This window comes from Hirundo rustica, chromosome 4, assembly GCF_015227805.2.
Source record: "Hirundo rustica isolate bHirRus1 chromosome 4, bHirRus1.pri.v3, whole genome shotgun sequence".
Classification (NCBI taxonomy): Eukaryota; Metazoa; Chordata; class Aves; order Passeriformes; family Hirundinidae; genus Hirundo; species Hirundo rustica.
Genome location: NC_053453.1, coordinates 48,089,441 through 48,105,838, shown reverse-complemented (window position 1 = coordinate 48,105,838; position 16,398 = coordinate 48,089,441). Strand labels below are relative to the sequence as shown.

General features: G+C 41.6%; 1 protein-coding gene across 2 annotated transcripts; it reads left to right on the top strand.

Annotated features, from left to right (window-relative positions):
• The first annotated feature begins 40 nt into the window (after positions 1 to 40).
• On the top strand, positions 41 to 15,063 carry POLDIP3 (DNA polymerase delta interacting protein 3). Of its 2 annotated transcripts, none has more exons than XM_040062037.1 (9): positions 41 to 197; positions 3,534 to 3,921; positions 6,274 to 6,348; positions 8,165 to 8,260; positions 10,075 to 10,257; positions 11,121 to 11,198; positions 11,752 to 11,881; positions 12,724 to 12,790; positions 13,126 to 15,063. In XM_040062037.1, exons 1-9 carry the CDS (start codon positions 139 to 141, stop codon positions 13,298 to 13,300), a joined length of 1,251 nt encoding a protein of 416 aa, XP_039917971.1. In that variant the 5' UTR covers positions 41 to 138; the 3' UTR covers positions 13,301 to 15,063. The 2 variants fall into 2 exon arrangements, with proteins under 2 accessions (XP_039917971.1, XP_039917970.1); XM_040062036.1 differs by having other exon boundaries at positions 6,271 to 6,348.
• The last annotated feature ends 1,335 nt before the right edge of the window (positions 15,064 to 16,398 follow it).

Below are 16,398 nucleotides of genomic sequence, written 5' to 3'. Positions count from 1 at the left end.
GTTGTGGGGCGTCCGTCGCAGTGGGCGGAGCCAGGGGTGAGGCCCGCCGTACTTCTGGGGGCGGGGCGAGAAAGGGAAGTCGTACTGTGTCATCTCCGGGAGTCGCTCGCTGCGTCTCAGCGTTGGGGCCGCGGCAAGATGGCGGACCTGTCTCTGGACGAGCTCATACGGAAACGCGGTGTGACCGTGAAGGGAAGGTGAGCAGTTGGTACAGCGACGCAGCGCCTCGGGCCCGGCGGCCCTCAGCCGTTCTTCGTGTGTCCCTGCGGGTGGTTCCGCACCGGGGGCTGCGGGCCGCAGCTGCCTTGGCAGGCCCGGCCTTCTCCCGCCCTCACATTCCCATTGGCTGAACCGCAGGCCTACGGGGCCGCGCTGCGATGCGATTGGCGGTGACGGCCGTCACTCAGGGCCGCGGCGGGGGTCGGGTCCCCATTTCGGCCCCTTTGCCTGGGGCCGGAACGCTCACCGGCCAGTCCCATCTCCTTTGGGGATTCGTGGCGCCGTCTCTTGGCTAACTGAATCCTCCGATTTGCCCTGTCTCCGCTGCCTCGTGTTTGACCGCGCCAGTTAACCCAGCGCTACCCCTGTAACGGGGTCAGCGTCTCTGAACCCCGTCGGTATCCGGGCTGCTGTTGTTATCCAGGCAGTGGCCTGGAGTGCCCGGTGCCCCCGCGCTCCCGGGAGCTGCCCGGTGCATTGTGGGAGAGCCGTGGGAGGGCTGGTGGTGCTCGGAGACCCGTAACCGACCGGGTCCGCCGGGCACCCGCGGGCGAGGCTGCCGGCGCTTCGGCCGCATCGCTGCCCGGGCCTCGGAAGGTGTTTCCGCTCTAGCGTAGCTAGTGGTGCTCTGACAGATTGTTTGAAGTACTTGAGAGAACGTGGAGCATGTTGCAGATCAGAGCTGCAAGGTCAGATTATTATTTTTTTTTGCGTGGCAGATGTTTCCAGTGTAGGCTGGGCCATATACTGCCACAGTTGGCAGTTCTTACCTGGATTCTCTTTCGGTAGCTTTTCATTTTCCCTTTTGCCTTACTCTCTTAATGCTTCTGAAGACCTTGTCCCCCATCTCTGTTAGCTCACTGTGCTCTTGTTTTGTTGTTTTTTATTTGGTTGGGTTTTGTCTGGTGGTTGTTTGTTTTGGGGGTTTTTTTTTTTGTCTTTTTAAAAAGTATTGGTCTTGTGTTTGACTCTGAATGTATATACACTTACATATCTAGAGTAATATTCTGAAAGTTTCCTGCTAACATATACAACCAAAACATTCAAACATATTTAAATCCTAGTCTAGACAAAGCCTTGGCTTTGTGCTTTCATTCAAGTTATCCTGCATATTTGGAAGAGTCTTAGGCTGCCTACTATGCCCCAAGTACCTCCTTTATCCCTTTTCAAATCTCTCCTTAACTCTCATTTGTTTCAGGAATTCTTTCTGCCTTTTTTTTTTTTTTTTCTGAACAATAATCCCTCTGCAGCACTGTCAGAATTGTGCCCTGTGCTCCTCTTGTATGTCATGTTTAGCTCACTTTCTAAATTCCTGAGGTAGCAAACTTGGCTTTGTGATGGCTGGATAAACTGAATAAATTTAAATCATTATATTCATGCTGTTCAGTAGTCTAGATGAAATATAGAAAGAATTTCACCTGTGAAATGTACTAATCCATAATATATTCAAGCCAGAGCTTGGAATCTTGGAAAGTGAATTAGATATTTGAGATCCGCTTTTATTTCAGGTGCTGTGGCACAAATGCCTAAGCAGGTAATGTTCTTGTAAGGTAAGCAATTATCTGTGGAAGAGGGTTGCTTATTAGGGTAAAAACAACTCTTCAGAAATGCTGTAATCTTCAGTACAACTTCTTAACCTATTTCATTGGGTTTTGTCATCAAAAGTCTTAACTAATTCTAGTTTAAATGTTGATACACACATTTCTGGTTTTACTTTGACTTCTCTCATGAACCACTCATCCAGCCCTTTGTAGTGCTCCAGCTGAATGCTTTCAACATGGCTAAATAAATGCTTTTTAAAATTGCAAGAAAAGTCTTGCTCTGTGTCTGTTGCTTTATGGGTACTGTTACTCTTCTGTATTCCGGGTACATTTTCATAGATTGTCTTAATAATTGTCCTTTTTCTCCTAGCTGGTTTGCTTTGGCTGTGTAAGAGAGCAGCCATAGGACCCTGAAATAGGTAATAAAATGGGACTCTAGTCCCGCTTTGCAGATGTCTGGACACAAGAATGAAAGAGACAGAAGCAGAGGTTAAGTCTTTCATCTCTTGGTTGGTGGTTTGGTTAGTTGGTTGGGATTTTTTTAAAGGATCTCTCCACTGAGAATACATGAGTGTAAATAATGTGAAGGTTGTGGAGTTAGATCAAGGAATACTGATAAAAAGGTGTATGAAGAATTGAAATAGCATAATCATTTGATAATGTGATACTAACCTTTTGAGTATTACAACAAATTCTAGGTGTCTACTTTTAGACTTTATAATACTGGACAATGCATTTCTGAAAGCAGATGAGCATTATAGCCCTCTAGTCTGACTTCTAAAAAGTCAACAGCAAGAATATTTTTTCTCTCCCTTTCTCCTTTGTCTTTTTCTTTTTTTTTTTTTTTTTTAAACAAAGAAACCCAATAATAATTAAAAAAAAAACAACTTTAAAAATACTTATCAGAGGAAGTCCATTAAAAAATTAGATAAACTAGTTTTATTCTTAGGGCAGATTTTGAAAAAGTGTATCAGACCTCTAATAAGAAGATAGTTCTAGCTTTCACCTTGTATTGTGCTGCTTTTTAAGAATAGTTGTCTACAAGTAAAAATGCTATTATTTTTGTGGGCTGTTGTCTTTCTGTGCTCAGTATTGTGATAATGATGTGCTTAAAAAATTAAGGCCATGAAGTGCAGTAGTTCTTTTAGTAGATTAAAGAAGAGGTAGTCATATTAAAAAGTAATTTGACTGACGACTGATTATTTTACTTGAAGCTAATCAACCTTGAAGCTGGTGACTTTGAACTGAGATTGTTACTGGTGCTTGTACATCATAAAATTGAAGTTGCTGCGCTCCCACAAATCTGAACTTGCTGTCCAAAATTCTTGAAATCATGTAGTTCCATGCTTCCTTCGTATCAGGATGCTTTATTGTATTACAGAAGATGCTTTAGCGGACCTGTTCAGTCCTAAATATTGAAAGTCTGTTCCTGTTCCTCTTTGTCTTCAAAAATTTGCCCAAAGTACCTGAGTTGTTGAATTTTGTTTAATTTACTGTGTACTTAGCACAGCTGAAGTCAGACCCTGTAGTTTGTAAATGTGACCTTAAGGACGGATTTTGGAAATCACTTCCTTAGCTGTTTATGTAGAAAGTAAAATCCAGCATAAAACAGTTTAGGAGCTCTACTGATGTATTTAGACATCCAGCTGGAGTGGATTTCTGCACAGTAATAATGAACTTCTGTTTGCAGAAACACAATTACTTTTAACACTGTATCACATCTTACAAAGCCCAAAACTTTTTTCTTTTTTCTTTTTTTTTTTTTCCTCACAGACTTAACACAAGGCCGGTGTTTGGGGGTGTAAGATCTCGCATTGGGATCCAGCAAAATCTTCTGAATAGATCATCACCAGCTGTGAGCTTCCAGCGGACATTTGATGCCCGACAAAAGATAGGACTCACTGATGCCCGGCACAAACTGGGGGTTAAAGATGCCCGAGAAAAACTGGTTCAAAAGGACGCTCGGTTCAAAATCAAAGGGAAGGTGCAGGATGCTCGAGAGATGTTGAATTCCCGTAAGCAGCAAAGTGTTGCTGCTGAAAAGGTGACCAAAGTGGTGGATGCCAGAGAGAAGATCAGCTTAAAAAGGAGCACTCCAGCTGCTATCAGCCCAGCTATGGGGACGGTAAATCCAGCCATGAAAATCACCAAAACTATCCAAGTAGGTAAAGCGAGTCACCTCTGAGCCCCTCAGTTACTCTACAGCAGATCAGTAGACATGGTAATGCATTAATATGTTCATATAGTTACAACAGAAGCAACAATGATACAGTTCATTCCAGCCTGTAGGGTAGGATTCTGATCCTTTTGTGTGTCCTTGCAGCTACTTGGGACTTTTTGTAGAATCACACCTTTCATCTAACTTTTCATTTTCATTTTGGCCCAAAAAGGCAGAGCTCCTGTAAGCATTAAAGGAGATATCTTGAATAGTAAAGTAGTCCCTTTCTTACCTGAATGCAAACAAAATTATGCAGATTTTTTTTTTGTCATTCTGGTAGTATATTTTCCCACTTTGCAAGTCTGATGCGGTGGATTGTCCTGTATAGATGACTGGCTTATCCTAATGGTGGGATAACAGTTTAGAATATGCAGGTGTGTTTATATCTAAGAAAATTTAAGATTCAATGAGCCATTCTTCAGTTTTTTCTTTTTATACTTGTCTGGTTTTCAGGAATGCCCTGGTTTCCAGGGAGTTGCCTGATCACATGAAGCATTCCTGCTGATGCTCAAGATTTATTTCAATTGTATTATAATCAGTTGATCACCCTGACCTGCTAATTTCCTGGGCCAGTTTTCTGATTTCACTTTGCCTTGTGCTCAGCAACTTGATTCTTAGCTTCTCTGAGAAACAACTGTCGTTGAACTGTGTCTGTTAAGTACAGTGGGTAGAATCAGAACAGAAGTTTCCAGACTGTTGGGGTTGTTGTTTGAGTGGTTTTGCTCCTTACCACTACAAGCATGTAACTGAAGTTCCTAGCCTACGTCTTCCCTTTTCATCCTCCCAAAAATGAGCAGTGTGCTTACACGTACCCGGTGTTCTCCTATTGTCATCAGTTTGAAAGCCTAGATGAGTCTGCTTTCTGTTCAGCTATGGGTTTTGCTGAAAAGCATCAAAAAAATTCTTCTGCAGATTAGCCTAGGAAGTTTCCCACTACTCTGCAGGTTTACTGCCAGGCTGATTAAGAAAGAGAAAGGACTCTTGAGGCAGTAAGAAGTGCTAATCACAGAGCAGTAGAGCAGTCTGTTCAGCAGTCCATAATTAGGGGGATGATTAGTACTCTTGCTGTCCTTCTAAGCCACATCACCAGCATCAGCCATGAGGAATTGAACATTTTCTACAAAGTTCCTAGGAGTTAAAATAGTTTCCAGAGACTTGGTGCAGTAGCTGTTTGTCTTGACCTGATGTTTTGGAGCTTTTTTGTGACTTGGTTTGTCCAACAGTATTTTAAGGAAACATATATTTATATATAGTATATAATGGTGATTCAGACTGTAGACAGAACCTTGGACATGAGCAATTATCTAAAAGTTTTTTAAAATATTTGTACAGAGATTCCAAATTGCCTCTGACCCTCCTATCTTTGTGAACATGGAAGTGGAATCAAACGAATGTATCTTGACCCAAGGTACAGTGCACAGCTGTACATGTACGCATGTGCTGTCCTGAGGTCTTGTTTCTCATAAAGCAAAGAAAAGTCTTTGAAACCAAAAATGACCTTAAATCTGCTACTGTTTCTGTGGCATGGGTATCCTTGTTTCCAGTGGATTAGCAAATTGAAACATGAGGTGATATGGTATAAGTTGCAGTCTAGAGAAAATGCAAATCTGAAGATTTTGTTACCTGTGTGGACTATTTCTGTAAGAATATCTATTCTTTAATGGACAGCTTCAAACTTTTTTAAAAAAACAAGGGCATTTTTAAGGCTGTTGTTGCATGATTTCAGTTATCAATTACTACAGCTACATTCCCTAGCTACTTCTGTGGTGGTTTCCCTGTTTCATGGTAAAATGGGCTGCAGAAGGGGTAGCTACACTACCCTGTGCATGATTCTATTCCACTACAGTTTATTCCAGCTTTAGTGCTAAGGGGGCAGTATTATACTCCTTTTATTTGATGGAGATATATATGTTTAGTTACTTGTAGCATGGAAGAAGAGATACTTTCTGACTTACCCTGTTCATGGTTTTATATTGGCAGAAACGTAGATCTAGTCGGTCCTGACAGGACTGAAGTTAACTTCCCTTCCCAATAATCTCAGACTAAACCCTAAGTAATGTGAATCCATTTCTTCATGTGGTCTTAGACTTTAAGTGAAGCTATCTCATAGTGAGCATATCACGGGAAATACAGGTGTTACCTAAGAGCACATTGTGGTAATATATTTCAAAGCAGGAAGGTGAGTTACGTTTAGATGATCTCAGGGTATTCAACTAAAGCCTTGATTTTTCTGAAATGAGGATCTGATGAACTGTAGTGCTTAATGCTTTGGTTCTTTATCTCTAACTGTAGCAGAACGCTCCAGTTCCTGGACACTCTCATCCAGCAGGAATGAGGATCAATGTGATGAACAATCATACACATAAACAGGTGTGTACCTGCTCTGTACTTTGTTTGTTACCTTTGGCAGGGAAGAAAATCTGTTCATAAACATTGGCAGGTGCAAGGAAAACTTTAAGTAGGAAAGAAAACTGTTTGAAAGTTCTCCATCAGCTTAGCTTCCATGTCTTGCGGAATTAAGATAGCTTCATGTAATTGAGGTTTTCATTTAGTATAATTTATCTTGATTCCTACTGTATTATCTGAATGAGAAGTAGATATTCCGAGTTTTATCTGTGTGTGCTACTGGTATTTTTTTCCCCTAGAGGCTGACATCTAGCTCTGAGATTTTTCTATGCATTTCTTAGTGACACCACATCAGAACAAGTTGTTGTTGTTTTGATTCATCATGCTGACAGCCTCTTCAGAGAGTGGATGTCATGGTCCATGGTCAAATGTGCTGCAGTGAGGTGGGAGAGGATTTAACCTTCCTGTGAAATCCCAGATGTGGACCACTGCTGGAATCCTGATAGGGAATTATGTTAATTAGTATTCTGATGTACTTCCAAAGTTCCCATAGCCCTTATCAAGCAGATTTTGAGAAGGACCCTGAAGTATTGTCTTTCTGGGATCAGTTTTAAGGGCCTTTGTTGCAGCCGCCAGCCATTCAGCCACCTTACTACTTTGGGTGCTTTCCAAAAAAAAATGGCATGTTTTTATTACTTAAGTTATTTCATGTGTATACACATAAAGTATTGCATGAAATACTGGAAAACTGATATTCACAGTATCATGTCAAGTGCCTTTTTTGCCATGATTATAGTAACTTTAGCTATTTTTATGTGTTACCTTTATGCTGGCCTGCTACCCTCTCCTATCCCAGATGCTATCATTTACAGGAAGTGTCTTCATTACTCTGACCTCATCACTGTAAACATGGAATCCGTTCCATTTTGTCTCAAACTCAAGTCCATTGTCCTGATGCCTAGTGTTTTTCACAGCTCTTATTTTCTGCACAATTCTCTTCTGTTCTCTGTCTTTTTGGGGTTTTTTTCCCTTCATAGTATCACTGGAACAACTTCTCTGTTTGTAAACCAGAATCTTGCACTGATTTTTGCAAGCTGTCATTGCTAATCCCTCAATTTTTCTTTACCTTTTTACTGAATCAATGGGAAGCTGTTTGCAGTTGTGATTTCTTACATTCTGGGCACTGCTATATGTGTCTAGACTTTTTCTTAACGTTACTTAGAGTCAAGGAAAAATGCTTGTGTAGGAGTTCACCTCAGTATTTTAAGGCAAGGCTATGAGTGTTAAGGTGAACTGGAAAATTAATTATTCATTCAGTAAAGCTCTTAGTGCAGTGTTTTCCGGGGCCAGATGTATATGTTCTGTTCTAAGGAAAGCAGACCATTCAAGAGGAATGTTCAGTTTAGGTGTATTCAGCAGGCATTTGTTTAATTAATTAAAAAAAAACCAAAATCCACAAACAAAAAAACCCCACCACACCCCCCCCCAAAATAATTTAAAAATCACATGCATAGGCTTCAACTGTAAGGTAGGAGTGTGCTAAAAAGATGCTGAGGCTTTATTCCATTTAATGTAGCTTCAGTAGTCCTAGTGAGGTCCCAGGAGTAGAGGAATCTGTATGTGATTTCAGTATATCTAGGGAAGCAGCTTTACTGTGGTGTTTTTGGTGAGAAAGTCTGATAATTTTTATGCTGATGTTTTGACGTGGACTTGAAACTAAAATCCAGTGTAATCACGTTCATTAATTGAAGATGGTTGAAGGCAGGAGAAAACTACCTATTTTTGAAATGTCTCAATGAAATCTACCTACCTGTGTAAATTATTACCTTCTTCACTTCAGGGTCTGTATGACATGGAAGATGATGATGAAAGTGTCTCTCCCCTTCCTAGCAAACAGATGAAAATCACCACCACAAACAGTTTCCTTCACAACTCGGTAAGAGATTATCTGAACAGTCCCCACCATGCCATGCTCACATCGCATGGACAGATAGGCTGTGTCTTTGCAGGGCTTATGTTCTTTTGAAGCCTGTAAGTGATGTTTCCTCCTCAATTACTCCCTCTTCACCCCACACTTCCTTTGCGCCGATGCTTCTAATGTTATTTTTGGAACAGAGTTCTTTTAGGGTAACTGGTTTTATGGGCTCTTAGCAGCCAGAATATGTGCTTTCTGCCCTGCTGCCGGCAGGTTGCTGCATCCTGGCTCTTGGCTTTCTTCTTGTTGAGGAAGTGCATTGAATCTGTCTTGTTACTGTTTGAGTAAACCAGCAAGGGAAGCTTTCTGCTGCTTCTTGAAGACTGAGCATCAGAGCAGGAAATCTCTTGCTGTGCAAAAATTTTAGTAGGCATCTTGCTGGGGAGGACTGTTGCTCTGGAGAAGATGGAATTTCAGTACAGACAAATGTAAGGTCCTGCTTTTGGCATGAGATGGCCCTCTGCAGCTTAAACTGAGAGCTGACTGGCTAGAAAGCAGCTTTGTGGGAAGGAGCCTGGGGTTCCTACTGTGTGATCTGCTAAGATTGAGTGAGTAGTGCATCCTTCCAGCAACAAAGGCCTACTGTAGATGTAGTGAAATCACAGCCAGCAAATCAAGGAAGATAATTATTCCTGTTTGACATTTTGAGGATACATCCGGAGTTCTTTGCGTATCTTGGGGCTCTGCGATACATGACTGGAACCAGTAAACAGGGTGGTCAGAGGCCTGCACCATATTATGCGGGAGGAGAGGGTGAGAGAGCAGTGTCTCAAGGCTGAGAAGGTTGTAGCGATATCTGGCCACTCTCACTGTCTGGAAAAGGCAAAACCCAGGTCCTTTTCAGGAGTGACCATGGAGAAGACAAAACAATAAACGTGCTGCAGCAAAAGAATTTCTAGTTGGTGAAATTCTCACAGTATTGATCAGCATCTGGCACAGGGACCCAGAGAGGTTGTGCAGTTGTCATTCTTGAATATTCAGTGCTTAGCTGAATAAGGCCTTTGCCATCCTAATGTGTCTTTGAAGTTAGCTCTGTTTCAGACATGGGAGGTGGACATAGGTTTGGGCTAAGATATTTTCTGGTTTCGGAAAGGCAAATTCATGTGGTTTTACCATCATGCAGGCCCTGTAGTGCATCGATTACCCCAGGAATTTATTTCCACAGGTAGGTATTCAGAATAGAGCTTCTGGCTGTCTGTGATTCTCAAATAATCTTATGAGGGTTTCTTGAGGGCTTTTTTCAGGATTAAATTTGTTTTTTCCAGTGTTCACGGCAGCTTCCAAGTGCAAGTTTTAGTCTGGCTTTAAACTCGGGTATTTCAGCCTACATTCCATGTTTTTGTGTGCCCTAGCTTGGTGATTCTGAGGAATTACTGCTTTTTGTTCTGGGGTTTTCTCAGTCTTACTGTTAATGAGCAATCTTTGTGAACACTTCTAAAAGTATTTGAAAATCTTTGGATGAAAAGAGCTTTTCAAATTCAGATCACATTGTTAAAGTTAATTTAAGCAAAGTGTGAAACCAAAAAGTGCTTATGAGGGAAGTGCTCTTTCTGGATAAGCATACCTTTTTGTATTTATGCCCAGAAACTTTCACTGATTTTTTTTTTTTCTCAGAGTCTTTTGAAAGTATCTAGCACTATAGTGGTTTTGACATGGGGAAGGACATGCAGTTCTTAGTGCATACTAGTAATACTCTGGTGGTGGTGCTTGAAGAAAAGTGATTGTCGGCTTTTGTAGGCTGCAGCTCTGAGATACTTTCTTTTTTCTTTCTGTAGACTGGTCTGAGCAGCAATAAATTCTCTCTGTCCAAGACTGTTCCCCTGACTAAAGTGGTTCAGAATGATTCATACACAGCTCCACCTGAACCTCTCCCTCCTATGAGGACAAAGGCCTTGGCAAACATGTCCCGGACCTTAGTGACAAAGGAGGAGCCTCCAAAAGAGCCAGCACCTGTTGAGGTGAGCTCAGGGAAGGGGAAAATGCTCTTTATAGAAGTCTCGGAAACATCTGAAACTTGCTGTTCATTGGATATGTGAGCAGCTCATTTCTGCCTTTCACCATTAGTTCTGGGACATCATCACGGTTATTCTGATAACTTCAGTCCATATCCCAAGAATTTAAAACCTGTCTAAATATCCTTTCCCTGCTCATGGTCCTAGAGGAATCCATATTATAGGGAGGCAGCATTTGTTGTTTGAACAGTCCTTGGTGGCTTTCATGTCCCTAAGAAGTAGTGTTCTAACACTCTTTGATATATTGTATGTTGTATGTCCACTCTGGCTAGCAAGGAGGAAAAAAGAGTTCTTCCAAATGTACACATTCTCATGTACACATGAGACCTCCCAGGCAGTTTGTGGACAGCCTGCCTGGAACTGCTTTGCCAAACTGCCTGATGTTGGGTACAAGTAACCCACCAAGTTTTTCTAGGTGTGTTGACTTCAGCATGCTCTTGAGAGGCTGGAGCTGTATTTTGGAGTTTGCTGGCTGGTGTAGAATACAATGGAGACGAGGCAGTTAAAAGTGTAGGCATGACCAGAGTACTGTGTATGCAGATTGAGTTAGTGTTATTCTTGGGAATAAGAGTGAGAAGTTACTTCAGAGAGAAACTAGCATGGAAAAGGAGCTCCTTTTTGCCATCAGATGAGCTGGGCTTTAGTAAACATTGATATTTCCCATTACTAGCTGTAGTCTTCTCCTCTGTGTGTGTCTACAGACATCCCCAGACATACCTTTAGTGACTTTTTGTTGCTTTCTCTGCTGTGCTGTATTGTGTGCCGTGTTTCTGACCTTTTTCATGTGATGCATTTGTTTGTGTTGGCAGCTAGCGTTCAGTCCTTTGGAAGGCACAAAGATGACCGTAAATAATCTGCATCCTCGAGTCACAGAAGAAGATATTGTTGTGAGTGTTGCTTACTGCCAGACTGTGCATGAGTGACACTTCCTTTCCTTACCCTACATCTTTTGATAGATCACTTGATCTATGGTGAATGCAATGAAGAGGGGTGTGATGTGGGTTTTCTGTCCATGCCAAAACTGATTGTTTGGGGTTTGTTTATGTTTTTTTAAAAAACTTGTGCTTAAGAACATGGGACAAAATCCCATGGATTATTTTGAGATACCTGACATCACTTAGAAGAGTTCATGCCAAATGATTCTTCTACCCAAAATTATGCCCCCATCCAAATTATGTAGGGGCTTCCATTCTCACCGGGCTACGAATGAATCTGGTCTTCCTGTGTCAAAGACATGACTGGGTACTGGCCCTGAGCTTCCTTGCTTGTGAAGTCTCTTACTAGTGCCAAGTACTTCTACCATAACAAACACAGTGAGAAAAGTGTCCAGATCCTGTCAGGTATTTAATAAGCAGGACAGGTGGTGTGATGAAGCAAGTAAACCCTTCTCATGCAGTGCTTTTGATGTCACCATTGTCATGACTGACTCTCTCCCCTCAGGAGTTATTCTGTGTGTGTGGTGCTCTGAAGCGAGCCCGGCTGGTGCACCCTGGAGTGGCTGAGGTCGTGTTTGTAAAGAAAGAAGATGCTATCACGGCATATAAGAAATACAACAACAGGTGCTTAGATGGTAAGTTTGGTGCCAGAATTGCACGTAGGATAAATAAATCAAGAATGACTTTTCCACCTGCGTGGAAGGTTTAAAAGCATCTTAGATGCTTATATGCTAGCAAGAGAGAAATACCAGAAAATCAGTTCAAGAGCTAGATAAGGTAATAATTGCTGTGTAACTGGCTGAATATATGTACAGTTAATTTAAATACATTAAAAAAACCTGCACACATTTTCCTAGAAAATGAAGGTGTAGAGCTGCAGACAGGGTCCTGATGAGTCTCCTGATGAGTCTGGTCTAACTTTCAAATGAAATTTCTTGTATTTCTAATTTGCTGCCAAGAGCTGGAAAGTCCTTAGGAAGGCTTCAGCTGCTTACAGAGCTGCTTTCAAAGTAGAAGTAAAACTATTATTTGCAGTCGTTTCTGGGTGTACTCAGTGACATTTTGAATTGAACTGTAAAACAGTTAGTATCAGATTCTCCATAAACTTTGAATAATGCAATTTTATTTTTTAACCATGTTAAACTGAAATTATTGTTGAAATCTTAATTTTTAGCTGGAAATGAGTGACATGTTATGGGTGTAAGATGAGGAGCAGGCAGCTAAGAATGGGAGATTCTCTTGTATAGCCGCTAAGGACTTCATAGTTTTATGTAACTTGTTAATTAGTATGATCCTTGACACTGTACTGAGTGTTTCAGTGGCTCTTCTGTTGCTCTGATTCTGTAACAAAAGCTGTTCTTTCTCATGTTTTCCGAGCATGTCGAACTCTTATTGCTTGCACTGTTGTGTGATGTTTCAAGGATCTTGCCTTACCCTAGTTCTGATAGAATAAATTTTCTATTTTGTTTTTATTTAGGTCAACCAATGAAATGCAATCTTCATATGAATGGGAATGTCATCACCTCAGACCAGCCTATATTGCTGTAAGTGTCCTTCATTGGGGAGAAGGTCCAAACACTTTGGCAGGTTCTATTTTGAGAATTGTTCTACCATGAATTTTCTTTCTCTCCCCTTCTGTGGCACAATATGTCAAGTGGAGTGCAATGTAACTTCACTATATAGTGTTCGCAGCCCCGAGGGTCAAAAATAGTCTGAGATGACGATGTTTTCTTGTGAGAAAAGTGTATTTAAAACCTTTATCTCTGATATTGGTAAGGGGGAAGCACAGATAACATTAAATGCAACACAGTGTAAAAATGTATTTATCATAAAGAGAGGTTAAATAATGCCTTTTTAATTTTCTTTTTTAATCCTCCAGCCGATTGAGTGATACCCCTTCAGTGAAGAAGGAAGGGGAACCATGCCGGTCAAGTGCAAGCGCCTCCTCAAATTCCGCAGCTGAAGTGGACCCTGAAACTATCTTGAAGGCACTCTTCAAGTCCTCAGGGGTCTCTGCCTCTGTGCAGCCCACAGAATTCAAAATTAAGCTCTGAGAGGGAGGAGCAAGCAGTGGACTGGAAAACTCTCATAAGTTGGGGGATGAGGAAAGTGCAGGAGTGCAGATGTTATTTGCATACGCCTGTCCTGAAATTTTTTGTTTTCTATGATCTCTACCTTACTGTACAATAGTGTTTTCTCTTGTGTGTGTACTTTCTGTTTTCATAGTTGGAGTTTTCTTCCATGATTTTTTTTTTCCCAAGAGAATAACCTCCCCCTTCTGCCAGTAATGTATTACCAAGCTTATACCGTGTAACTCCAACCTTTACTCTGAAGCCCCTAGTGGCCATTAAAAGTGCACATAGACCTTGAGAGAAGGAGTGATCTCCTTCTCATTTCTTCTGACTAACTTTTGACTAAAAGATGCATCACCTTGATTGTACACAGGCAGGAGCGCCACATTGTTTCTGAAGTTGCTGTGCTGGGTACAAAGGCAGGTTGGGCTCCATCCCGAAAGGACTTGTTGGCATTTGCTGGCATAACTCTTCCTTCTGGCTTTTGGACGCTTTCCTGCTCAGCAGCTGGGACGCTGAGAAGAAGTGGGAAAAGCTGAGTTGCCCGCGCAGTGTGTGCCAGTGGAGACATCAGGCAGAAAGGATGTATGCACAAGTGCACCAGCCATTGTGTTATGGGCAGGGTTGTTTCATCTCTGGTAGTGCTGGAGGGTTGTTCTGGCATTTGTACAATGAATATATTTGCTCTGGAAGGTCAGGCTCAGTTCCTCTCCTCTTTCTGGACTGAAAGATTAAGAACCAGTTGTGTTCAGAGCTAGAAGAAACTCAGCTGTTTGACTCCCATTAGACTATATTGCCTCCTCTGGCTGATGCATGGGCATGAGTTTCTTTCTTGCCTTCTAAACTCAGCCAGTCTCCTGTAAAAAGGAAGGACCTGGGACACTTTTCAGATCCTAATCCCCACAAAGTCTTGTGTCTGAGAACTCATTTCTTTGAGAGATGCTATTTAGGCGTTGTTTGGGTGCTGTGCGGTTATGCTGCTGGCATGCCGGGATTTGGAGAATGATTGCTGCAGTGTGGCTTCAGGCAGAGGTTTAGGAGCAGAGGGCAGTTAGTGCTGTCGAAAGGAGCACGGGAGAGGAGCGTCGAGTCCTGTGCAGGGTGGCAAGGACATGGCGTGGGGCAGCGAGTGCGAATGACAGGCCACTAGGGGGCACTGCCAGAACTTCCCATTGTGCCGCGTTGGCGCCTGGGATGTTGAAAGCTCCGATAGCTCCTCTCGTTTGTGTTTGTTCAGATTGTATTGGAAGAGACAAGCGCTGAGGCCAACTTCCAGAATCTAGTTGGGGTTTGAACGTGATCCTACTAGCTGGGAGACTGACCTAATCCATTCTGTTCAGCTCTGCTGAGTAGCTCCTGTAAGTCCAGTTCTGTTTCTTGGACAACCCCACGTTTCTTTTGCTTTCTTGAACTCTTTCTTCTATCTAGCTTGTGCAGACCATTCTTCTATCTCACTGTATCGCTTTTAGCCATGGAAATAGTAAGGACTTGGCAGGACTTGTTTTTTCTGGAGTACTCTCTTTGGTTTGAAGGTCGGTGACACCATGATTGGTAGGGTGCTTTATGTGAACAGCAGATGTTTGTAGGGGAGGGGACCTAAGACAGCTATTGTTCTCCTTTTTTAGATTGCCCACCAAATACCTGTGTTTTAATTAAAAAAAAAAAAAAGGGAGGGGGAGGAAACATTAGGGGTTGAAGAAGATAATGTATTACCTGTTTCTGAATAAACATTTGTTATACAGAGAGTGTATTCTAAGTCTTTTTAGATGCTGTGAAGCAACTAAAGATAAGCGGTGGTATTCCAGTATTGAGTCGATCGTGTTTTCTAGGTGAACACAGAAATTTCGAAACTGATAATGTGATAAAGAGCAAGAAAAATTTATGGGTGAGAGAACTGTTACACGTCTACCTTTTAATCTGGATCATAGAAATTAGCAGCTGACTCTTGCTACTAAATTGAAGCCATTTGTGTCCATGTAATTAAAATTCTCTTTTTGCAGGAAAAAAAGCAGCCTTTGTTACTGACAGCCTACTCATTTAAAAATAACTTCATAGCATAAACAGCTCTGAAATCAGGGTACCTGTTCTAGGAGAAGTGGAATACTGTCATTACTAGCTAGACAGAAGGCTGTATAACTGTGAAGACAATATATGTGAGTGCATCTCTTGCCTCTTCTGAAAGAATAAGGAGACTCAAGGATTTTTTAAATTAACAGATTGAAAAGCCAAATACCAAAATGCATTTTAACTTACTGGTAAACTCTGCATTATGTTTAGGTTATCTGAGAGTTTATGATGGCATTGACATACTTCCTTGGAAGAAGTACTTCCTGCTCTGTTCCATAGCTCTGTGATCTATGGCAGCATATTCTTATTTGCTACGTATCAGTGAATTAAGTGGTTGTCCAAACGCCGCCTCATGGCTTATTTTACAGCAATGTCTTGGTGCACATTCGTATTCTGGTCTTGGTCAGCTCTTTAATGCACCATTGCATGGCTTCTTCTGTTGGGCTCTGAAACAAGAGTAACTGTTTATTCCCATTCTTATCAGGTTATTCCCAGTCCTTTTCAGTTAGTTCACCTTGGCTCTCCAGTTTCTCCTGGACATCCTGCAATTGTCATGCTAATCATGATTTCGAACCTACCACTTCTGTCTACATTTATCCTCATGCAACGTGGTTATAATTTTGTGCTGGGGTTTTGTTTGTTTGTTGTTTGGGGTTTTTGTTGTTGTTCTGTTTTTGTTTTTCTTCTGGGCTGGTAGAAATTATGAACTTGCATATGAAATACTATTTGCTTGCACTCTGAATTAATGTGCATTAATTTACATATTATATGGCTGGCCAGGACAGGTGGTAGGTTGCTTGTAACAATGCTTCTTTTGTTTTGGGTTTCTTTTATTTAAAAAATGGGAATACCTCTGAAGTGATGCCACAACGTGCAAATTTCATATATTTTCATGGCTTTTGCATGTACCTTCTGATAATGTTCATTAAGTTGGTATTTGGTTGGATCAACTCTCCATATCATGTCATGTTTTGTCCTGCAGTAGTCTTGCTTCAGTATTTTTGGAATGGTCT